This window comes from Perna viridis, chromosome 2, assembly GCF_037379345.1.
Source record: "Perna viridis isolate PV_CMFRI_1.1 ecotype Kerala chromosome 2, ASM3737934v1, whole genome shotgun sequence".
Taxonomy (NCBI): Eukaryota; Metazoa; Mollusca; class Bivalvia; order Mytilida; family Mytilidae; genus Perna; species Perna viridis.
The window spans coordinates 49,530,585-49,556,513 of NC_142446.1; the positions used below are offsets into that span (position 1 = coordinate 49,530,585).

General features: G+C 34.5%; 2 protein-coding genes across 4 annotated transcripts in view; one reads left to right on the forward strand and one right to left on the reverse strand.

Annotated features, from left to right (window-relative positions):
* LOC148625596 (uncharacterized) overlaps window positions 1-25,929 on the reverse strand; it is a 37,592-nt gene that overhangs the window by 2,329 nt on the left and 9,334 nt on the right. The gene's annotated exons all lie outside the window — the stretch shown is intronic.
* Window positions 13,962-25,141, forward strand: LOC148625597 (uncharacterized). Of its 3 annotated transcripts, none has more exons than XR_015919956.1 (4): window positions 13,962-14,149; window positions 22,214-22,286; window positions 23,864-24,000; window positions 24,286-25,141. XR_015919956.1 is itself a non-coding variant. In XM_088569207.1 (4 exons), the coding sequence occupies exons 2-4, from the start codon at window positions 22,284-22,286 to the stop codon at window positions 24,550-24,552; spliced, it is 456 nt and encodes a 151-aa protein (XP_088425333.1). In that variant the 5' UTR covers window positions 13,965-14,149; window positions 22,214-22,283; the 3' UTR covers window positions 24,553-25,141. The 3 variants fall into 3 exon arrangements, 2 of the variants coding, with proteins under 2 accessions (XP_088425333.1, XP_088425334.1); XM_088569207.1 differs by having other exon boundaries at window positions 13,965-14,149; window positions 22,214-22,335; XM_088569208.1 differs by having other exon boundaries at window positions 13,966-14,149; window positions 22,214-22,311.

Consider the following 25,929-nt stretch of genomic DNA (forward strand, 5'->3'; position numbering starts at 1 on the left):
GTCTACATAGGCGATATATTTATATAACGACAATTTTTTTATATTTTGATCTGCACTTTTGAGAAAACCGTACATTCATCTTCCACTAAAATCAAATAATTCGAACCAAATGGTAACTCTTGCAAATGCAAATTTGATTCACAATCTGTATAATTTTTATCTCAAAAGCAAAACAAACATTTGAAAAACCAAAAATAGTTTTCTTATCTGAACAATAAATAAATGTGAATTTGGTGGGTTTTTGACATACATGAATCACTCCTATCTGAATAAAAAAAGACTGCTACTTTTTAAAAAAAAAATGTTAATGTCCGTCTTACAATATTTTAACAAAACGCTAGTATTACTTTTTGCCAAATCATTTTTTGGCACCGTTTATCCTTTTCATGTAAAAACACGTATATTTATGTATATACTGGAGAGGACTTCATCTTGTGTCCAATCCGACTGCTTTAACAGCAATAAAATATGTTGGAACTTTGTATATTTACGTATATGTAACAGTCTGCAATGTTGTTTTATAAGAATATTAAAATGTATTGTGTAATAAAAAAATATTTGACTTGTATGAATATGTATTATGTTATACTTTTTTTACTTCGACCAACGGAACTGGTGATTGTATTGCAATCTAGTCGTAATCTTCTATATTCTTTTTCATGCTTGATTAGTACGCACTTCTTTTCTCTTCATCTATTGGTTGGTAATCGTCGCGGTTTAATTCCTTTTTTATTTGAACACTCTAACCTAAGTATCTGAACGGACATGTTGGTATTTATGTTCATCCGAATCTAGCAACCTATATTCTTATCAACTTAAGTTTTTCCATATCGGACTTCAACTTAAATATTATTAAGGTTAGTTTCTTTTGCATTCTTAGATTAATTGTGAATGTTAATGGTTTAGAAATTAAGTAGCTGTCTTTGTAAGAATCATGCAAAATCTGAAAAATGTGATACACCCCAAAAAAGGCTACATATTTTTATTTTTGTAATTAAGTTGTTTTATGGGTCTATACTATGAAATGTGTAATTATTCATTCAAATCTGCCTTTGGAGATAATCGGCATTGAAAATGCAGTAGATTCTATTGTATTTGAGCGCCATTTACAGAGTTATCTCCCTTAATTTTAAAATTACAGTGCATTCTATATAATTTTTATCTCCTAAGAGCACGGGTTATATGAAAAACCACATGTTTATTTCTCTTTACTATTACATTTCAAACAAAATATCAAAAATAAAAATATGTAGGCTTTTTACCCATGAATCACATTTTGCATGATCCTTAGCTGGAGTGCTACTTAATATTTTTACTCTCAAATAATTTGGCCAAACATTTTAAGCAAAAAGTTACATTGTATGACTTATTTTACTTTCGGCAGTATGAAAGTCCGGTATGAATAATTGATTGATTGTGTAACTTTCATAAACATTTGCCTTAATGCATAAATCTGTAAGGATATTAAACTATGCATAAATAAAAGGGGTCAATGATTGATTCATTTGACAATTCGAATGGGCCGCTCGAAAGTAAAAGTATAAATCATTAAACCGATCACACACTATGGTCATTAAGTAATTGTTTTAAACTATAAATACAATAAGTGATTTTTGATACTTCAGGTAAAATACAGTAGTACTGGGGACTATTACTATTCCTGTGACCATCTACAAATGTGCCTCTTGCACGATATGTGAGATAATCTTTGTAACGGAGCTCAAGTTGTCTCCTTTTTCAACATCCGAATACACAATTGGAAATTATCATAGGAAACATCTCATAGGTTTTTTCACAAATGATAAATTTTTAAATTGTAACAAACCATTAAGCATCTTTTAAGACACGATTGTAAGATGGAGTTCGGGAGAGACCAAGGGCTAATTTCAACATTCATTTCGTTATTCGCCATTTTAGGTCGCACAGAGTTGGGAATGGTCGCCATCGACTCGGGAGAGGTCACTGATCTCATTTCAATATTCATTAATTTTCAACTTTCATTGCCTTATTCGCCATTTTAGTTCGCACAGAGTTGGGAATGGTCGCAATCGACTCGAGACGGGTCACTGATCTCATTTCAACATTCATTTCCTTATTCGCCATTTGAGGTTGCACAGAGTTGGGAATGGTCGCAATCGACTCGGGAGGGGTCACATTATCTCATTTCAACATTAATTTCCTTTTTCGTCATTCATTTCCTTTTTCTCCATTTTAGGTCGCACAGAGTTGGGAATGGTCGCAATCGACTTGGGAGGGGTCACTGATCTCATTTCAATTTTCATTTCCTTTTTCAACATTCATTTCCTTATTCGCCATTTAAGGTGGCACATAGTTGGGAATTGCCGCAATCGACTCGGGAGGGGTCAGAGATCTTATTTCATTTCCTTTTTCAATATTCATTTCTTTCTTTTTAAGCCATCATGTCCTTATTAGGCATTTTAGGTCATTTTCATTATTGTTATGTACATTTTGGGCTTCGCGAGTCAATCATGCACTACCCAACTCATCAACGCAATCATGATTGTTTTCGGGTCCATTCGTATGTCTCATTTACGAATCAATTAGGTACAATGGTGTCAGGTTACACACTTACAATTTTAAAAAAAATGAAAATTGCATGCCTCTACTCCACACAAAATGCTTATAATGACACGTTTTAAACTTCATGGGTATTTATGTTTCAGTATAACATTTTCTTTGTTTTTAAAGTTTTAATGAAATTATGTTGCGATTTGAATTTTTTCCTATTTTCAATAATGGTAGGATGCTTTCCTTTCTACAATTAATAAATCGTCTCAAATTTGGAATCATTCGGTAGTAAATTTTGATTAACTTCAAGGTAAAACCAAGAGAAACTATTTTAAATATTGAGAGAGTAATGAAGGAAACCATGGTTCTAGCGAGAAAAAAAAAAGCACAAAACATAGAAATATTACCCTTATCCCTATAAAAGAGGTCTCATTATCAATGTAAACTGTTGATTTACGGTATACCAACCCTGTCTAACTCAAATTTAGGTCATTTAGAAAACTATGTTTCTATCATATCTTTTTCGACACTTAGTTGTTTATGATGGAGTTATGATTGCTATATAATCGTAAAGTTGGGTATTAAGAATATCAAATTTTCTTGTGTTTTGCCTGTTGTAGACAAGTTTTCAAAATACTATATTTAAAACAAGCTATTGTATGATACAGTTGATTTATTAAATATTGTATCTATCAGACGACGTAAGGTAATAAATATTCCATGTCCATTTATAAGATAATTGCCTTCGCTACCTTCTCAAAAAATAAACATGTATGTATAGAAAATGCAAATTGTAAAAAAATGGGAAATTATGAAATAAACCAATTAATTTTAAGATTAAAAAAATAAAGTGGTTTTTCAGGGCATTAGAGAAGATTGCAACAAAATAAAATTAAAAAAAAAAAATTTTTAAAATTGATTTTTCGGGCATTTAAAAAGATTGTGAAAAAATAAAATAAAAAAAAAAGATTTTTAAAAAAACTAACAATGACAACAGACTATAACGGACATAAAGTGAAGGCAATAACTCGCGCTGACCTTCGTCTCAGGTGAGCTTAAAATATACGATAAGAAAACAATCTTTTATCTTCTAACTAAATTCTGTTACTCAGAATGGTATTTTCAAACTCCAGACATTAATTTCTTTAAGTTTTAATTAATCTAAAGTAAATATCATCATAGCGGAACAAACGGTACACTTGACGGAGGGAACGAAACGTAAAGTTGACCTGTAACTTATCATGGTGAACGTGTAAACCAAAAGTTCACGCCAATATCTGCAAGTGTTAAAAAAGTCCAAAAAAAAAAAAAAATGAAGATGGTCTGATGGACTGACGGACAGACGGACGGGTCAAAAACATTATACCCTTTAGAAAACACGTATTCCATAACAGAATGGTGTGTAAATGATTATTAGTCCTGCTACTGGAGTTAAGCACAAGTGATAATTGGCAAGTGACTCCATATTTATGACATATTATGAGGTGAAATATTTCATGAAATGAGTCATTAATTTAGGCACTGACGCTTTTTATACTATGGGGGGCCTGGGATTTTCAATTTTGATAAATATTTTTTTTCCGCGCTTTTTAAAATTATTTGATTTTTTTCAATAGCAAATGAATTATATTTTGTTTTCAGGAATATATCAGATTTTTTTGCCAGTCGTCTTGTGATAAGAATAAATGGAAAATATTATATAAATATCAAGGGAGTGCATATGAAAGTAAAGATTCATTTCAATGGGATATTTTTTTCTTGTTAAGACCAAAATAAAACTAATTAGATCAACATCCCCTCCTGCTCCTAAAAATGACATTTTCCAAAATGAAATGAGACGGGAATGTATGCACTTCTCTCTTGGAAATCTCTATTTTTTGTTTGAACTAAATTTAGTGGTTTGATCTTTCCAAGAACACCACGAATATTGGTACCCAGTGAATAATAATACTTTCACAGTAGGATATTCTTTTTCCATTTCAAGATGAACTTTTTTCAGCTGCCTTAATTAGTTGAACCACTTAACATGCGTGTATACATACTTGCCATGTCATAAGAACATAGGAACTTTGTTGTCATATAGAATCTGTAAAAGATCTGAGCTGTCTTGTACATAAGTTACTTGGTTTTTAAATATAGGAAGCAAGAATTAGTCAAGAAGTCAACGAAATTTTCACAATGGGAAATAATTGGACGGCTTGGTATTCTAATCTTTTCTCTGATGGGAATAAAATCTAAATTAGTTACAATGTTTAATGGTAGTTCGAGTATCTTTGTGCATCTTTCTTATTGTTTGTTTAACATACTGGATTAATGTAAAACTGACTCTGGATATTGATATCCATTAAGTTGCTCATTATAACATCATGAATTTTGCGACTATAAATCGTAAAATCTTAATATTAAAGACATTTGTTGAATACTTCTTTATACATAAATATAATAAAACATGTAGAATTGTAGTTTATGATACATTCACTATATGCACGAGATTCCTCTCCTTTTCTTTTCTTTTAATGTTTTTTTTTCTGCCTAAACATTTTTTTTACGAAAAACAGAATACAACTTTATTATTTTTTTTAACATTGTGGAACTTTTTTTCTTGCCACAGAAATTAAAAAAAAAATTTTCTTCAAATTGAAATTAATATTTTTTTTTCAAAAAAATACCAGCCCCCTCCTCAATATAAAAATGGTCGGTGCCTTAAGCCAAAATTTGGTATGTCATTTGACCATGAGGTCATAGGTCAAGTTCAAAAGTTGCACACCTTTGTACAAGACGCTCCGCCTTGGTGTGAAATACCCACATACCAAATGTCAGATATCTATGTAAAAAGAGAAAAAAGTCATGGCCCAGACAAAACTTTGGGTAGTATTTTGCCAAAATGTTTATGTTATTTGACCTTGAAGTTACAGGTTAAGGTAAAATGTCACCTACTCTAGATCTGGTACGCGACACTCAACTTAAAGAGGATATACCAACATACTAAATATTATAAGTCTAGGTCGAAAGACAAAAAAGTTATGATCCGGGCAACGTCAAAATTTTGTATGTTATTTGACCATGAGGTCAACGGTTAAGTTTGAATTATCTAGTACGTGACGCCTCACCTAAAGGTTATACAATCCAATACCAAATATCAGATGTCTAAATTGAATGACATAAAACCTCATGGCCAAGATACAGTTTTGTATGGTATTTTGTCAAATTATTTATGTTATTTGACCTTTGGATCAGAGGTCAAGGTCAAAGGTCACCTATCTTAAACATTACTCTCCACCTTGGTGTAATAAACCTATGCCAAAGATCAGATATCTAAGTAAAAAGACCAAAAAGTAATGACTGAAACAAAAATATGTATCGTATTTTCCAAAATTTATATGTTATTTGACATTGAGGATAAGCGTCAAGGTCAAAGGTCACCTACTCTGGTTCGCGACATTCTGTCCTGAGAGGATATACCAACATACCAAATATTTGAAGCCTACGTCAAAAGCAAAAAAAAAAAAAAAAAAAAAAAAAAATGGTCTTGACAAAGTTTGTATGAAAAGAGTTAAGAAGAAGAAAAGTCTTTATGGACAGTGATTTCGGGTCCAGATGAGCAAAAAAAAAAATAAAGATATGCTACATATTTGTATTATTTATATGTTCCAGAGGAGAGGTCCTGCTACACATCCATGCATGCATACATTTTAATTATATCTTCTTTCAGTCTTAGCAAAACGGGTCTGAACATAGTCTATTTTCGTATATTTCCAAATGTCAAGAATTAGGAATTTTGGATGCTATGGTAACCAGATCTTAACCAATCAGATTGGTTTGTACTTTATTATAATTTGTTTTATTTAGACACACTTCATTACTATAGTTATGTAGTTTGAAAAATTTCCATCATTAGATGTATATAATTACATTCAAATTGTGACATTTTTGTGATTATTAGGCACTAAATTGGTGGTTGCTAACGACTGGTTGTTGCGATGGTAACGGTGAAGATATTTTTCATTTTTTCATTTTATTTTTTGTCTTTTTTTTTCTTCGAACTTCTTCTTTTTACAAAATGAAGTAAACAGACACATATAGGTACCAACAAATAGCAGAATGTGAAAACAATGCAACAATGCAATAAAAATAGATTTTTCGATTTTCCTGTAAAATGTCGCATAATAAGTGTCTCAAATTTGGGTCCATTCGATAGATAATTCAATTTTCTACTGAAATAAATCACGAAAAACTAATTTCCCAGAAATATTTTCTAAAAAATGTTAAAAAATATTAACCCTACCCCTAGAAAACTGGTCTCACTTTCAAACAGAATTCGCCCCGTGCAGGTCCCGGTTTCAAAAGAATAGACCAGAAGTAGCGCCAAGCTTGTAAAAGGCGACTAAATAGCGCTCAAAAACCTAGCCGGGGACTGGGCGCTTTGCCCACAGAGCAACTGGGTTGTGTGCCCCAGATGGTGGAATGGGGTACCCCTGGTTTGTTGCATGCTGGGGGTTGGATGTTTGTTTGTTGGGGTTTAACGTCCGAGCAGCAATATTTCAGCTATATTCAGACAATGAACATGAAATGGATGATAGAATGAACATGAAACGAAAAAAAAGGATGGGTCACAAGGATAATAGGGTCGACAAATTTTGATTGCCACTGGAAAAAGGGGGGATGGGTAAGGTAGGGCAATTTAGCCTCCTGTGGCGGAGCACAAAGGTTTCTACTCCTATCGAATACCACAGCAGGGTTCTTTAACGTGCCAGGAACGTGACATCTTTCCCAACACGGTGCACCACTATGGTTTGCGGTCAGGTTTTCCGTATTATAGCCTGACAACCCCAGCATGTAACACGCCAGGGGTACCCCATTCCACCTCCTGGGGCACACATCCCAGTTGCTCTGTGGGCAGAGCGCCTAACCCCCGGCTAGGTTTCTGATCACTATTTAGTCGCCTTATACGACAAGCTTAGCGCTGCTGCTGGCCTATTCTTTTAACACCCGGACCTGCACGGGGCCTGGGGGTTGGAAGGATATAATACCGGAAACCTGACCGCAAACCATAGTGGTGCACCGTGTTGGGAAAAATGCTACGTTCGTCGCACGTTAAAGAACCCTGCCGTGGTTTTCAATAGGAGTAGGAACCTTTGCGCTCCGCCACAGGAAGCTAAATTGCTCGACCCTACCCATTCCTCCCTATACTTGTGGCAAACAAAATTTGTTGACCCTATAACACTTGTGTCCCATCCCTTTTTTCATTTCATCATCATCATTTCATGTTCATCGCCTGAATATAGCTGAAATATTGCTGCTTGGGCGTTAAACCCCAATAATCAATCAATCAATCAATCAAACAGAATTCTCATTCACTATAAAACTCACATTATAGGCATTCCTAATTAAGGTAATGATGTACCCAACATATCTGAAAAATTCAGGGTTACAATTGCTATAAAATCGTAAAAAAGGAATTTTCAGAATTTCTTCTATATAACCCGTTATTGCCTTTTTTCAATTTATCGTAGTTTAAATAAGCTTTTGTGTAATACAGTACATTTAAATAGTGTCAGCTTTCAAATGAGCCCGAGTATGTTGGGTGCTATTGTTTTAATTATTAATATATCCTAATTTTAGGCGTGTATTTTTTAGTTTCAATGTGGCATTATTGAGTTTTAAATTAAAAGGGGGAACTCCTGGAATTTTATATTTTCTTCCATTTCACCGGTAATTCGCAATGTTTTCAAGTGGTAATGCAACTTTGAACACCATGAATTGGAAGAATGGGGTTTGCACGGTGGACCCTCCCAGCTCATCAACTATACGTTTTACAGTGCTGTGAATGAGAATTTTGTTAAATACCGATATCAGATTTCTAGGGGTAGGAGTAATATTTTACGCTCTTTCAGGAAAATTAAGTTTTCGTGGTTTAATCATGTCGAAAATTGAATTATCAGTTGAATGTTACAAAATTTGACACGTTTCAGCTGAGAAATAACTTGTGGAGTCGAATTTATGCCTCTTTGTTTCAGATTGATTGATTGATTGTTGGGGTTTAACGTCCGAGCAGCAATATTTCAGCTATATTCAGACAATGAACATGAAATGGATGATAAAATGAACATGAAATGAAAAAAAAGGATGGGTCACAAGGATAATAGGGTCGACAAATTTTGATTGCCACTGGAAAAAGGAGGGATGGGTAAGGTAGGGCAATTTAGCCTCCTGTGGCGGAGCGCACAGGTTCCTACTCCTATCGATTACCACAGCAGGGTTCTTTAACGTGGCTCTGAAACGAAAAATTATGAAAGACAGCGGAAAAAATTTGAATTCTTTAAAGCAATTTAATTTGCTGTCCCTAAAGCCGAGAGAATGGTAAAATCAGCAAGATCCTTCACATGTTTGAGTTATCGAAGTCCAAGGGATTATTACATAGCAAAGAAACCTCAGTGTCTTGAGACATCTTGAGATGTCTTGAGACACGTCAGGATTAAATTCTTGAGACGCATCTAAAGTCATGTCTTATAGACACGTTAGGATTAAATTTTTGACGTGTCTTAAAGGAATGCCTTGAGACATTTTGAGATGATTAAATGTCTTGAAATCCTGTTTTAAGACATCTTGAGACATGAATTCCATGTCTTAAGATACCTTCGGGTCACGTTCACTGGTCTTTAAAAGACACATTAAAACACATCTGATGACAAAAAAAATCATATTTAAAGAAGTCCTTTAATTATACATGTAAATAGATATAGCTACAGGTTTTACATACACGTACTTAAAGTTGTCGAAGAGAGCTTAACAAACATAGACAATTCTTGATTTGGCCTACTAATTTGATGCATGGGAGCTTATATAACACAGTAGTTGATGCTTTTCTAAAATTATATCATTTTGCATTGCTTTTTTGTTAATTTACTATTTCAACAATTTAGTGAGGGCACTTTCCCTGCCTCAACCTACCCCTTAAGCCATGCAAAAGTGTTGCATCTTAAATCATCTGTAAACTGCAGTAAAAGCCAACATTTGACAACGTAACTTATACGTCTGTGTCTAGTACCATTCATTTATAACATACCATATTTGCAATTCATATATCACATTTTTTATCTGGTTTTATCTGTCAGTACAGTAATATCAACATAATATAATATGATAATGTCAAATCAGTCTTTAAACACTTCAAACAAACATCAACATAAGATCTGCATGTTTTAGAGCCCCGTGCAGATCCGGGTGCAGCAGCGCTAAGCTTGTCGTAAAAGGCGACTTAATAGTGCTCAGAACCCTAGCCGGGGGCTAGGGCGCTCTGACCACAGAGCAACTGGGATGCGTGCCCCAGGTGGTGGAATGGGGTACCCCTGGCGTGTTACATGCTGGGATTGTCAAGCTATAATACGGAAAATCTGACCGCAAACCAAAATGGTGCACCGTGTTGGGAAAGATGCCGCGTTCCTCGCACGTTAAAGAACCCTACTGTGGTATTCTCCCGGAGTAGGAACCATAGGGCTCCGCCACAGGAGGCTAAATTGCCCTACCTTACCCATCTCTCCCTATTTCCGGTGGCAATCAAAATTTGTCCATCCAATTGTCCTTGTGTCCCATCCGTTTTTCATTTCAACATCAATTTCATGTTCATCGTCTGAATATAGCTGAAATATTGTTGTCGGACGTTAAACCCCAACAAAGAAAGCATGTTTTAGAAAAATAGAATTACTTGTGGGATACATATTGAAATGTCTCAAAAGGCTAAAATTGTTGCGAATATGGACACAATATTCAAGCTGTAAAGCTGTTATTGAATTTAATATTAGACAAAAAACTAGAAATCATTGAGATGCAATCCATCTGTGTGGCCACCCCCTTTGAATTACGCCATTTTTATGAAATGTATTTGGAAAAAGCTTTCCAACTCGAAATTTGGGTTTTTAATATGGCACTCATAGTCAACAAAAATATTTACCAGTTGAGAAAGAAGTATAGAACCATATATAATCCAAACACAAGTTTCTCACTGAATTTAAGGAACTTGACCTTGAGATCAAAAATCAAGGTCATATGCCATTATCCATGGTACGTGACACATACTCTAGGTGATCTACCAAAAGCCAAATATCAAAAGCCCACATCCAAATACAAAAAAATACAGTCTGGACACAAGTTTGTCACTGAAAATAAATATAAATTTTACCTTGAGGTCTTGGCTTGAATCTCATTTTTTAATTCTATTTCTTAATAAAAATTAAGCAAGCCAAAGTGGACAAAAATCAATATTTTGTTATATTAAAAAATGGATTTATAATATTACAAAATAATGTTTTAATATTAGAAAAGATTTTTTAATACAAGCAATTCATTTTGTAATATTGAAAATTCATTTTCTAATATTACAAATTCCTGATTTAGTCTTATTATAAAATATCACACATTTTGTAATATTACAAATCGAATTTGTAATATGAGAAAATCAGTCACATTTTTTTAATATTACAAAATGATTTTCTAATATTAAAAAATCGCAACTGAATACGGCAAATCCATTTTCTAATACATGTATTAGAAATTCAATTGAATTTTTAATATTAGAAAATGAATTTGTAATATTAGATAGACAACTTCAACATTTGCCATTTATGTCGAATCTTTGTTGAAAGTGGTTTATGGTTTGATACCAGGAAAAGAAAGGACTTTTCAGATTTACAGGCTATAAGAAAAGTAATCATGGTAATAATTATATGTCTAAATACATCTCCAAACATAAAAATATTAGACTGAATGATTGATTGATTGCTGGGGTTTAACGCCCGAGCATCAATATTTCAGCTATATTCAGACGATATTCAGAACATGAAATTGCTGATAAAATGAACATGAGATGATGATGATGATGATGATGATGATGGTGATGATGAAATGAAAAAGAAATGGGATACAAGGGCAGGAGGGTCGTTAAAATTCAGATTGCCACTAGAAAAAGGAAAGGATAGGTAGGGTCGGGCAATTTAGCCTCCTGTGGCGGGGCGCATAGGTTCCTACTCCTATCGGATACCATAGCAGGGTTCTTTAACGTGCAAGAAACGTGACATCTTTCCCAACACACTGCACCACTAAGGTTTGCGGTCAGGTTTTCCGTATTATAGCCTGACAACCCCAGCATGTAACACGCCAGGGGTACCCCATTCCACCACCTGATGCACACGTCCCAGTTGCTCTGTGGGCAGAGCGCCTAGCCCCCGGCTAGGTTTCTGAGCACTATGTAGTCGCCTTTTACGACATACTTGGCGCTTCTGCAGGCCTATTCTTTTGACACCCGAACCTGCACCGGGCTAAAAATATTAAAAACGCTTCTATTATGTATTTATAATTAAAATACCCTGTGTAATATCGATTAAAATTTCCATTCCATTGGCTCCCACTGCAATGTCTCTGATCTTAGGCCTGTCAACCTCAGTTGACTTCCATAGAATTGAAGGGATTTTCCAGAAAGGAAGTGAATGCAAAATGCGTCTACGCTCAAAGTTAACACTTTGAGCATACAGGTGCTTCTCTGTTCTCTCTGGTTTTTTTTTCAAAGGACACAAGCAGGGAAACATAGTGTATGAATCTTTATAGAAGTCAAGAAGCATTCCTCCATCATGTCTGTTTTAAAGATTTTATTCCAACTACAAAATATGAACCACAAAGCACCAAGTTTTAAATATCATTTCAGATACAACAGTATCTTGTTCAATTAATTGAGGTTTATCATCTGGAAAAAATCTTATCAAATGATATTTGTCCATAAGTTGGATAATTACTTATATTGTGCTGAATTGGGACAGGTTGAATTTATAGTGTAATGCAATTTCAAAGCATATATACATATACCAGGGAAAAACAAACTTACTTTCCAGTTTCCAAATATCCTAAAATGTGTAATGTACTTACAAAATGTATTATATAGCGCTATAGTACCTGTATACGAATGTTTTGTGAATACACAAAGCGTGGCGTTTTCTGGGTTTCATACGATCTGTCGTTAAAAAGTGCAGTCTCAATTTAATCGGCTAACAAATAAAACAAAGAAAATACTTATCTGACTCATTGTTGGTCATTTTCTTCGGCAAAAAAAGTATGCAGTGCACAACTCGATCACAACACAATTTGTCCGTGCACATTAACTGGTGCATTGTTTTGCAAACCAGTCCAATACCAACTACTAGTTCGTCCCCAGAAAGGTTCGCCTCTATTTCAATTTCGTACCAATTTCAAATTCGAAAAAACGTATTTTATATAAATACTTGATCCTTTATAAAATTATTTTTTTTCCATATTATGTCTCCACAATAATTTAGATGGTGTGAATGAACCGTGAAATAAACTGACCTGAAAATGTATCTTTCTGAGTGGACGATGAACGAGTAAAATAAAATTTTGTTTTAATAAGTATAAAGTGCATACTTTTGAATTTTAGTGACCAGTGCTTCCAAAAAAGGATGTTTGAAGGATGTCTGAAGTTACACGATTTTGAATTCATTTTTCAATAGTTTTGCCAAGAGGCCAGTTAATTCTTAAACGGTTCAAGTTTGAATAACCTACTATAGGATCACATAAGCATACATTTCATAGTAAACCACATAGAAATATCAAAAACTCATAAAAAGTTATGTTATGAAGTTTGCTTTCCATTTTCTTTGTTCCTGGCATGACTTCGCGGAGCTTATTGTAAAGTATCTTAAAACACGTGAAGTCTTTAACCTATCTTCACTTACGAACTGTGTGAAAATATAGCGTAAATCAATAAGACGGCTTTAAATACTAATGGATTATTTTTTTCTTCTAACGCATTTTGAAGACATGTCTTCAAGACACACTTGTAGTGTCTTCAAGACGTGTGTCTACAAGACACGTCTTCAAGACATGGCATAGTCCATATCACTGAAATCAGTTTAAAATCCATTTTGGAGACTCCTGATCATTCTTTGACATCATGTCTTCAAAACACGAAAACAATTTTTTTCGTGTGTCTCGAAGAAATTTTTAATTCCAGGGATGTCTTCAAGACATGTGTCTTGAGACATCTCAAGACACAAAATAATCGAAACCAAGTCTCAAGACGTTCCACTTATGTCTCAAGACGTCTCAAGGTCACTGAGGTCTATTTCCAATGTTATTGTATGATGTTTAGTCAGAAAAGAGTTAACAATAATTCTTTACAACTTAAAAACTAATGTGCATGCACTCCATCAAAAACCGAAGTGTATAGAGCATTTGTTTCTTGTTTGATATCACAATGCTGAATAGGTGGCACCATATACAAATTGACAAATTTTATAAAACAGAAATATAAGCCTAAAATACATAAAAAGACTTATAAAACAACAAAGAAAAAAGAAACCAAGACTAAAATAAATAAAAATAAAACAACAATACTATTGTAAAAAACTTGATGCTACTGACATGTTATTCTTTCTGTTGTTTTTTTAAGATTGTCCATTGCAAGATAGTTATATGTGGAATGATGTCCAAGGTCAAATTAAAGACTTCGTGCAAATGTTGCTAAAACCAGTTGCCATGTTTCACAATCCTTTTTATAAGCGTCCGCACAAATTAATTCTTTGTGATACATGGTTAACAGATGAGGAACCAGCTGGTATGTATTGTATAATATTTCAGAAGAGGTACACTGACTGGTTAGTTCTTGTTTAACCCATTTCCGTATTTTATTCGTTTTTCCAAATTTTCCATACAGATTAAGATAAGTTTTTTGTCGTTGTGGTGTTTCTCAGACTTTCGAGGTATATAAACACGAAGTAAAACTGGAAAGTGATAACACTAATGTCTACAAGCTCTACGCATTATTAACCATTGCAGACAGGCCTTAAAAATTTCTCGGGTGTTATTCAAATCATATGTCGTTTTACAATCGGATAACGTCGCTTAAAATCATTCACTTTTTCCCGATCTTGCAAGATTTTTGCATTTTTCGAGAGGGCTGGCTGCAGCGTCTAGAGTGAATCACGAACGTCAAACGCTGTTTTGGAGCTTGTAGTTTCCATAGCTATCCTCGCACTGACGGTCTGCTAATAATTCCGGTTTCCTATGCATATATAGGTAGATCATACTTATTTCATGGTGTATGTTTTTTCTGTTACGATCTTGCAAATTTTACAGAACTATTTTTCTTTGTGCAAATAGTGTTTCCAATGATGTTGTATAGGATAGGAATTTTAGTTGTTAGAATATCACAATAAAAAAGGACCCCCAATTTTCTTCTTGAAATATGTCAAGTTAGTGTTTCTTGTACAAGTTTTAAAGAAATTTTTTTATAAGCATTTTAATTTTAACTCGATAGTTAAATTTCAGATTTTAACTATCTTGAGTGGAGAAATCCTGTAATCCCATCGATCGAGACTGAAGCCGCTCTAAGCTGGTGATTACATCTTATGTAAAAATGCACCTGACTTTTTAACTACCCGGTGGTGATTAAATTTTCTCGAGCGATTCCCGCCATGTTACATTTTCCAAATTTTCTACAGATTCATGCGAAGAATCGATTCTTCTTATTCTTAATTTGAATCATTTAAGCTCGCATGTTGAACATCTTTATTTTACCATCTCAAGGGGAGAAATAATTTGAACCACTTATTACTGAAGGAGAATTTATTTGTTTTTTTTTTAAATCAACATATGCTAAAAAATCCGTTTATGCCAGTACTTCTGTAGATATCTGGAATCATATGTTAATGATGGTAAACCACCACATGCATCTTTACCTGAAAGGCCGTAGCGAGAACGGTGAGCTATACGGTAACATGCACGTGCAAGTAAGCTAGTGTAGAATGATTTGAGCAAAATTTCAACTAGAACATCTAAAAATCATCGACTAATAACTTAAATAGCAAAATTGGATTGGAAGTACTTACAATGTTTGCATTATGAGAACGTAACATTTTAATTAATGTTGTCCCTTTTACTTTCGATTTAAACTCAATTCCGAAAAATTACAATATTGAAATGCCAAAATTTTAGGTGATTAAGAAAATGCATATGCGGTTAAACACACACACACACACACACACACATAATTACATTTACAATGATACCTTATACTGGTCAAACATATATGATGTGCTCGTTTATATGCAATGCTTACTCCATTTTATACATTTTTACATATTTACGATCTGCATCTTCATTTATGGATAAATTTGATTATTACCTTCCCTATATGTATTTAGCATGTTACCCTGTTTTTGTTGTGTAATTTTAACTACTGACGCAAAAAGTATTATACCAATATTTAAATTGAAATTCAAAATTTTTTGCAGTGTTTATCTACATATTTACAATATGCAGTTTATATCATAGAGAAATTAGCTAAATAACTTGACTGACGTTGTGCACACTGTTCATACCATAAAGTGTAACGCCAAGAAGACGTTTTTTAGCGTTCATAGAGAAACGTTTCTTTTAAAATATGTTAACGACGTATTATTGCTGTGCGTTAAAATTATGCTGGATTTGAGTTCATATTTTTTTGCGTTGCAAAAAAAAAATGCATTGGATATTTTCTTTTGGAATCAATTTAAGTTACTGTATTATTCATTTTTTTTGTGAAAGTTCTAAATGTCATATGAAAAATCCGTCCATACTATTTCATAATAGATTCTGTTATGAGTTAACGATCACGAACGAAGTAACACATCCGAACACATTTGACCAGTGTATGGTACAAGTTGTCATCAAGCATCAATGTCCCGTTTTCTAATTATATATACTACCAAAAACGATGAAAGAATGATACCGATATTATTCAAACTTTTTACTGCGTTTCTATGGGCAACTTTTGTTGTTTAGGGGCCGGCTACAGCCTGTTTGTTGTATGAGGATTTCCTCGTCGTTCATTGAAAACCAATGGGTGGCCTTGGGCTGACATTTTCATCCCGATGTGGTTGTTGTTTCTTTGATATGTACACCATACCTATTCTCGTTATATTTGTACTGTGTTTATATACATATAAAAAATGTGCAGCTTTCATTGTGAAGAAATTTGATAAATATTTTTTTTACTTTTTTGGGAAGGTGAACTTATCCATTTTTTTTGTCACTTGATATTGTAGACGGTACCTACATTGCGTAATCTGTAACTCAAGATGATATGGAGAAATATTTTTTTAAGTTTTAGCATGTAGAACGTAGCCTTTTTACAGCAGTATATGGTACCATTAGTACATTACATATACTTGAAGAAATCGGTTACCCCATTGTAGTAGTTTTAAGTCGCCATAACGAAGTTTTGAGACTTATTGTTTTTGCTCCGTTTCTTATTGTTATTATCATTAAGTCGCCGACCACGAAGTGGCGGAGACTTATTATTTTAACTGTGTTTCTTCTTCTTCTTATTATTATTATTTTAATTCTCCTGTCATAAAATTTTCATTGATTTGTCAGCACGTTTTCTCAAATACGCCTGATCTGATTCAGATGAAACTTCACAGGAAGTTAGAATTACTCTTCGGAAGATGCAGAATTCCAAAATTTTTATTCCAGTTGCCGCCATTTTTTTCAAAATGGCCGCCGGACTGGACGTGTCCATTTTTTACACCGGAAAATGGAATATCATATATCTCGAACATGGCCGCCTCCGCGATAAAAAATTAAGAGTTGTTTGATTTCGATGAAATTTGATATCCAGTTTCTATACGCTGACTCGATTAATTATGAGCAGTTCCTATTGACGATATGTTTCTCAAAAGACTGATCAGGAAGCGGGAGGCGACCTCTACTCTTTTCGTGGAAACGTAAATTTGAATTATTATTATTATTATTATTTTAATTCTCCTGTCATAAAAAAAAATGCCCAAGTGCCCGCCCTTTTTCTCAAAGAGGCTGGTCCGATTGAGTTGAAACTTTGCAGAAAGTTATAACTACTCTTTGAAAGATGCAGAATTTAAAAAAAAAAAATTTCTAGATGCCGCCATTTTTTTTCAAAATGGCCGCCAGACTGGACGTACCCATTCTTTACACAGGAAATTTGACTATCACATATCTCGGAAACCGCTGATCAGAATTTGATAAAACTTGGTGTATAAATTGACCTCCATAGTCCAAACAAAATCACGGAAAAAAATCGCATGCGTCCTGGCCGCCAGCGCGGTTGAAAATTAAAATTTGTCTGATTTCGATGAAAATTGATATCTAGGTATTTTAAGTCGTCCTGATTAACAATATGCGGCTTAATAGGCAATTTGAAGTACATATCGGACGCCATTTTCAAAATGGCTGCTAATGCGCGCGAAAAATCAAAGTTGTCCGATCTTAATGAAAATTGATATCTACGTTCTTTAAGACGTCCCGATTAAGAATCTGCGGCTTAATAATTTGAACTCCGGATCGACCGCCATTTTCAAAAAAGCTGACACCGCGGCAACGATTTAAAGTCGTTCGATTTCGATGAAATTTGATATCCGTTTTTTTTTTTTGGGCCGCCTCGATTTATCATAAGCAGTTCCATTGACGGTATGTTTTTCAAAGGTTGATCAGGAAACGGGAGGCGACTTCTGCATGTTTCGTGGAACGTAAATTTTAATTATCATTTTTTTTTACCGGTGAACTTGTCCGCGCGTTTTCTTGGAAACAAAAAGAGAGATCGGAACGAAACTTGCTGGTAAGTTGGCCTCATCCCACAAAATTTGGAGGGCGCTTTAGCGGAAAAGGGGGATAGTTCATAATTTAGGACATTGCGATATCTCGGAAACCTAGGTGGCCAGGAATTTGAAAATTGGTGTGGTGGTGGAGTTTGATGATCTCTACAATATTATGCAAAAAAGTGAATTGATATGTATTATGATGCTAGGCAAAACAAAAAACAAAAAAAAAGGCAAAAAATCGTAATTTTTTGTGATTTTTTAAAGGTTTTTTCTTTATGTAGGTTTGTTTGTTTGTTTGTTTGTTGGGTTTAACATCCGAGCAGCAATATTTCAGCTATATTCAGACGATGAACATGAAATTGATGATACAATGAACATGAAATGATGAAATGAAAAAGAAATGGGACACAAGGACAATGGGGTCGACAAATTTTGATTGCCACTGAAAATAGGGAGAGGTTGGTAGGGTCGGGCAATTTAGCCTCCTGTGGCGGAGCCCTATGGTTCCTACTCCTATCGAATACCACAGTAGGGTTCTTTAACGTGCGAGGAACGCGACATCTTTCCCAACACGGTGCACCACTACGGTTTGCGCTCAGGTTTTTCGTATTATAGCCTGACAACCCCAACATGTAACACGCCAAGGGTACACCATTCCACCACCTGGGGAACACATCCCAGTTGCTCTGTGGGCAGAGTGCCCTAACCCCCGGCTAGGGTTTTCTGATCACTATTTAGTCGCCTTTTACGACAAGCTTAGCGCTGCTGCAGGCCTATTCTTTTAACACCCGGACCTGCACGGGGCTCTTTATGTAGGAAAAATTACTTGAGATATCTTCATCAAGCTTGGGATTTATATAGAACTATCAAATTGCCATTGAATGTTTATTTCAGATTTTTTTTAGATGGCTGCCATCCAAAACAAGGTACCCTCTTGGAAAATTATGTAAATGTCATTAGAATTTAATGAAAATTCATATTTAAGCTTAAAATTGTATGCCAAATTCAAATATTTTTGAATGTTAACCCATAGATATTCACTTCACAAAAAAAAATAAAAGGAGGGGTGCTTCAGTCGAAAAGGGTATAGGTCATAATATAGGACATTGTGCCATCTCCTAAATCTTAGTAGCTATCAACTTGAAAATTGGTTTGGTGGCAGAGTTTTGTGATCTCTATAGTATTATCCCAAAAAGGTGTCTTGGTATTCCATGTGTTGCCATGGTACTTTTCCATCGCAACTTTCCCACTTTCACTTTGCTGTCAGCCATGCTCTTTGTGTGAATTCTAATCACTTCGGCACCTGGTTAAATCGGCACCAGATAGAGCCACTTCGGCGTCTGGTTAAATCGGCACCTGTTTTTCACTCGTCTTATATTATTGATTAAAAGTACCAAATCTACGTTGTAACAATTTTGTAAATATATGTAAAAAAAAGAGACTGAAAATTAAAGAAATTCGGACATCATATTTTAATCTTCTTCTCGGAAAACCATTTGGCCCATAAAACCAAATTTAGGAGGAATAGTGAAACGCCTCTGAGCTTCTGGTATTATTATCTTAAGAGGGGATAGCAACCATTGTATTACCTGTGGAGTGATGAGTCTACAGATGTGCACTCTACACACACAAAAAAAAAATAAATAAAAAAAGGTGCTTTGGCGGCAAAGGGGATAGGTCACAAAAATCAGCCGGACTTTTCAATAGAATTATCAAAGCTTGGTTAAGTGCATATTTTGCCCCGTGCGGGTCCGGTGTTAAAAGAATAGGCCTGCAGCAGCGCTAAGCTTGTCGTAAAAGGCTTTTTCATTTCATCATCATATCATGTTCATTTTATCATCAATTTCATGTTCATCGTCTGATTATAGCTGAAATATTGCTACTCGGACGTTAAACCCCAACAAACAAACAAAAATAAGTGCATCTTTTTAAATATCCAAGATGGCTGCCATTTCAAATGGCTGCCATTCAAAGTAAAGTGCCCCAATAAAAAAAAAGTGTTGAATTCATCGAAATTTTATGTTATTTTAGCTTAATATTATATGCAGATTTCAAAATTCTGGGTTCTGAGAGTATTTGGGGAACGTGATGGGACTTTTGTGACTTGCTTGCTTATTATTATTTTAATTCACCTGTTTACTTGAGTGTCCGCCCTTTTTCTCAAACGTGGCTCGTCCGATTGAGATGAAACGTTTCAATATGTTAGAACTACTCTTCGAAGGATGCAGAATCTCAAAAAGAAATTTCCGGCTGCCGCCATTTTTTTCAAAATGGCCGCTGGACTAAAGGTATCCATTTTTTACACCGGAAATTGGAACACCAAATATCTCAAAAACTGCTGATCAGAATTTGACCAAACTTGGTATAAATATTAAGCTTAAGTTCCAAACAAAAGCCCGAAAAAAAAATCCGCGTGCGTCTCGGCCGCCACTACGGTCGAGAATTTTTATTTGTCAGATTTTAATGAAAATTGATATCTAGATTCTTTGAGCCGTCCCGATTAATAATCTGTCAATTGTCAATTTTAGCTACGTGTCGGCCACCATTTTCAAAATGGCCGCCAACGCGTCGAAAATTCAAATTTGTCCGATTTCGATAAAAATTGATATCTAGGTTCTTTGAGACGTCCCAATTCTTAATCTTCAGGTTCAATTGACAATTTGTATAAGGGTCGGCCGCCACCGCGCTCGAAAATTCAAAGTTGTAAGATTTTGATGAAAATTGATATCTAGGTTTTTTAAGACACCACGATTAAGAATCTGTTGCTCAATCGATAATTTTAACTACATATCGACCGCCATTTTCAAAATTGCCGCCACCGCGGTGAAAAATTCAAAGTTGTTCGATTTCGACGAAATTTGATATACAGGTTCTTTACGCTACCTCGATTAATTATAAGCATAAGCGATATGTTTCTCAAAACACGGATAAGGACTGGGAGGCGACTTCTACACGTTTCGTGGAAACGTAAATTTTAATTATTATTATTATTATTTAAATTCTCCTGTGATAAAATTTCATTGATTTCTCCGCCCTCTTTCGCAAAAACGCCTTATCTGATTGAGATGAAACTTCACAGGACGTTAGAACTACTCTTCCGATGAAATATGATTTCCAGGTTCTTTACGCTGCCTCGATTAATGATAAGCAGTTCCATTGACGAAATGTTTCTCAAAAGATTGATCAGGAAACAGGAGGCGACTTCTACACGTTTCGAAGAAACTTAAATTTTAATTATTATTATTATTATAATTCTTCTTCTGAACGTAAAGATGTCCGGACGATTACTCCGAGACCGTTTATTCGATCCATATCAACCTTGGCTCAAATATCAAGCATGCTCAGGGGGTGTGCATGCTACTTGCGGAATTTCAAAATGGCCGCCAAAACAAAACTCGAAAAAAAATGAAAAAAAATCTATAAAATTTATGGAACTCATTAGATTAATGAAAATAACTCAAAATGCTGTTTTTGACATGTCGACATCATAGGCGGAAAACAATTTCAGAAAGCCCCATTTTTTTCAAAATGGCCGCCAAAATCGACAAAATTTCAACATTGTTGGATTTCAATGAAATTTGATTTCTATGGTAAACATTACATCCTGAATTCAATGGCGGCTTCAGATTTTATCTTAAAGTCGCCATTTTGTTTTCAAAATGGCCGCCGAAATCGGCAAAATTTAAACTGTTTTGGATTTCCATGCAGTTGATATTGACGGCAAAGAATGTATTCTAAATCAATGGCTGCTTCAGAATTTGACTAAATCCGATCATATGCCGGTTTTGGCGACTTTTGTGTTTTGCTTGCAAACACAGTATTACTTGTTAATTGCATAGTGTTTACACACTAACTGTCTTGTGTGGCCTCAAATTTACGACGGTAACACAGACCCAGACATTATGAAACAGTTGTAAAAAAACTCTTATGGACAACTTAACCAGTTAAAATCAAAGTTATAATATATATATATTTTCCGTATTGTATTACATGTAATGAAAAACAAAAACAGAAGAATAAAAAAGATTTACATAATACATTGTATTTCATTCTACATCTTGCAGCAGTCAATAGGAGATACAGTTGTAAAAATGTTATGGAGCAACTTAAGCAGTTTCAAGATGTAATAGATCCATGGTACGGAATAGAGCAGGAATATTTTGTATGTGGGAAAAACGGCTTACCAGTTAGTTATGATCCAGTAAATTTTGACTATAGTCGGCGTCACATAAATAACATACTGTTAAAATTTGAATAAAAATATTTTCTACGACTTTATTGACACCTACCGTCGTTTAAATTGTCTTAAATGACTTGCTCATTCGTTTAGCCAAACGGCTTCTCCCTAAACATTGAATCGTTAAATTCCGGTCAGATTTTAATTCTATGTGGCAATATTTACATTGTAAAAAGTCGGCCATGTTTACAGTGATCGGGTTGCTAGGAGATGTTGTTTACGTTTAAATGGTTTGTCCAAAAACCGAAGAACCCAGAATGCAATTCGGCGTTATTTCGGATATCTCGGATTTATTTTACGCGAACAACGTATAATACCGAGAAGTTGATCAAGCAGACGATTGTCACCGGAGTTCGACGGGAACTTACGTACTTCGTTTGTAAACAAATCGTCCCGTAAAAACCAACATGGCGGATATTAGTATGGGATTTTCCCGTAAGGATTTGTTACGCATGATTTAAGCTAATAAGCGACTTGTTTTTGAGAAGCTGTTTGGCTAAACGAATGAGCAAGTCATTTAAGACAATTTAAACGACGGTTGGTGTCAATAAAGTCGTAGAAAATATTTTTATTCAAATTTTAACAGTATGTTATTTATGTGACGCCGAGTATACAAGAAGTTACGTACGTCTTGTATTTGACAGTTATGAGTAGATAATACAATGTATACTAGTCAACAAAAGATAAGATTTAATATTTTTTATCAAAGAATTATTTATGTATATATAGGTAAAACAATTATGATTTGGATACCGCAGATTGAATGCGAAACATAATATTCGAGAAATATATGATCGTCATAACAACAGATTTTGGAATCAGCTACAGATGGGATAATTTTTCTTTCTATTTCCGCCAACTTAACTTCCGTCCGTTTTTGGTTCAGAAACTGTCTGAACGAGACTTGATTTTTTTTATATTGTAAGTCACGTAGAACCGTGACGTTAAAAAAAATACCAACCAATCAGAAAGCTTGTAACAAGTCAAATCAAATTATTGAAAAAAAATTACATTTTTGACAAGTTTAATAACCAACAAGGCAATAATTAAATCGGAACAAAAACTGAGGAACTTTTTATTGCTATCTTATGCAAAACAGTGCCACACCAGTAGGGTAGATGAAAACCTAAATCTGATATTGTTTGAAGTGCATTGTATTTTCCCCCGCCATTCCCTTTTTCAATGAAGGCAATCAAAAATATTTTGCACCGTAGGTGTATTCTAATGCATTCTATTATTGGGTGAATTTCAGAAATAAATAAAAAACAAAAATTGCATATAATTGTTTACATTTACTGTGCTTTGAATTGTTTTTCGTGAGTAATTTAATAAACATTAGAAAGCAAGTAAAGTTATCGATGCTTTGCAAAGATACATGCACGTTTAAATACCTAAAACAAGGTTTTTATTCATTTTCCGTCATACAAAAATAATCTGCATGCAACATATTTACAGTATCTGACGGTTCCTATTTCAGTCATGTTTAGTAAATGTGGATTTCGACACGACGCAAATATGTCAATTGAAAGAGATCTCTCGTCAAATCATATGCTGGCATGTAGATATGCTGGAATTAAGTATGGAGGGAACATAAGAGAAAATTCACCATCGCAGGTATAGAATACATTCAAACAAAACTTTTATTGATTAAGTGTTTGTCAACATTTACTGAAATGTACATGACATATAACATTTTTTATCTGTAAGTATTACGTTGGTATGCCATATGATGTATACAACATAAGCGATAGATATTCTAGTAATCTCTTTAAAAGAAGCATTCATTTGGTTTTTTTTTTACCTTATTTTAGATTGCCATTGTTATTTTAATCAGCCATTACCTACAGAGAGTTTGGCGTGTGTGATTATCATAAATATTACTCTATTAACATCTTTCAGTGGGAATATCAAATAGGTCCGTGCCCTGGTGAATCAATAGGCGATCACCTGAACATGGCCCGTTACATATTATGTAGATTAGCAGAGAGACTGGAACTACGTATCAGTTTACAGCCTTTACCTGTCACTCCACTCACCTCAGGTGGTCATCTGAATTTTAGTACCAAACAGATGAGAAATGAAGACGGTATGAGGTATAGTGCAACTTATTTAATGATTTTTTATACCCCAAATCAACGAGTGAATGGTATATGGGAATCATCTTGACCGTCAATTTATCTTTCATTCTGTCCGACCGAATTTCTTCACAGTAACCCCGACTCTGAATGAATGATATGATTTAAAATTCGGTATGCCATTGTATAAATAAAGCATGCATTGTAAACAATTGTTGTTATTGTACGATACCATTTTCATGTTAAGCAATACTTTGTTCCTTTTGAGTACAAGGAATAAAAGAGAAAAAATTCATTCTTAAAATTTCAGCCGCTACTTAGAAGATTTGATGTGGTATTTTATTTTAAACCAGTTGGGTAAAATAAGTATGCAATTGCCCATTCAATACTAAACGATCGTCAATAATTGGGCAAATATGAACAAACTAAGTCAATATTGAAAACCGGACCAAATACGGAAAAAAAAACAGAGAAAAAATGAAACAAAACAAAACAAAACCAATATGGAAAACATGTCCAACACAGCAAGCATGAATTTTTGCACTTCCGGTGACGTTTGCTACCGTTATTTAATGAACAAAATCCAGTTATGTCAGTTATGACTTATGGTATAGTGTAATAAGTTGTGGAAACAATTTCCATTGGGCAATCATCTACTGAAACGCTAAGATCGTTTGTTTATCGTGTGTTTAAACGCACGCTGAACGCGTTCGTTTATCGTGCGTTTAAACACACGATAGGAGTGATCGTTTAAACACACGATAGAAGCGTTCGTTTATCGTGCGTTTGGTGGGCGTATAGCGTGTGTTTGGGTATCGTGCGTGCGGGAAACCTAAACGTCTCAAGGAGTGTACATAAGCTTATATATTAATATGCATATGTGCCTTGCATGGGGTATCACTTATGTTTATAAGCTGGTTAGATATTTCAATGTACAACTTATTATCACCAACAATAGATTTACGTGATTATTTTAGAAAGGAGAACCAAATTGTTCATATTCCTGTTTTGAATGTACATAGAGCAGGCAATCAAAGTACTTGAAAATTCAGATGAAGAAAAACTGTTAAGCATGTATGATCCGGCATTATTGAAAGAAAATAAAGAAAGACTTTTAAACGCAGGCAGGATTGGCGGACATCCCATTCTTGGTCAATTTGTTGGTGGTGGCTCTGGCAAGGAATTCGAAACTGTTCGTATACCGCCACATGTAAAAATAAACGGTTGTGGGTACTTAGAAGACAGACGACCATCTTCAGCATTGGACCCATACTCCGCAGCAGAAGGGATCGTTAAAGCCGTCGTATTTGGTGAATATCTAAAAGCGGATATTCGTGAGTCATTGCGTAACGATACTTATTATTAAAATTACATTTAATATTCCGCTATCAAGTACTATGCCGCATTATCAAACAAATCATTGGAAGATGGAAGTCTCTAGCCCAAGATGGTTGTATTTCTATTTTGG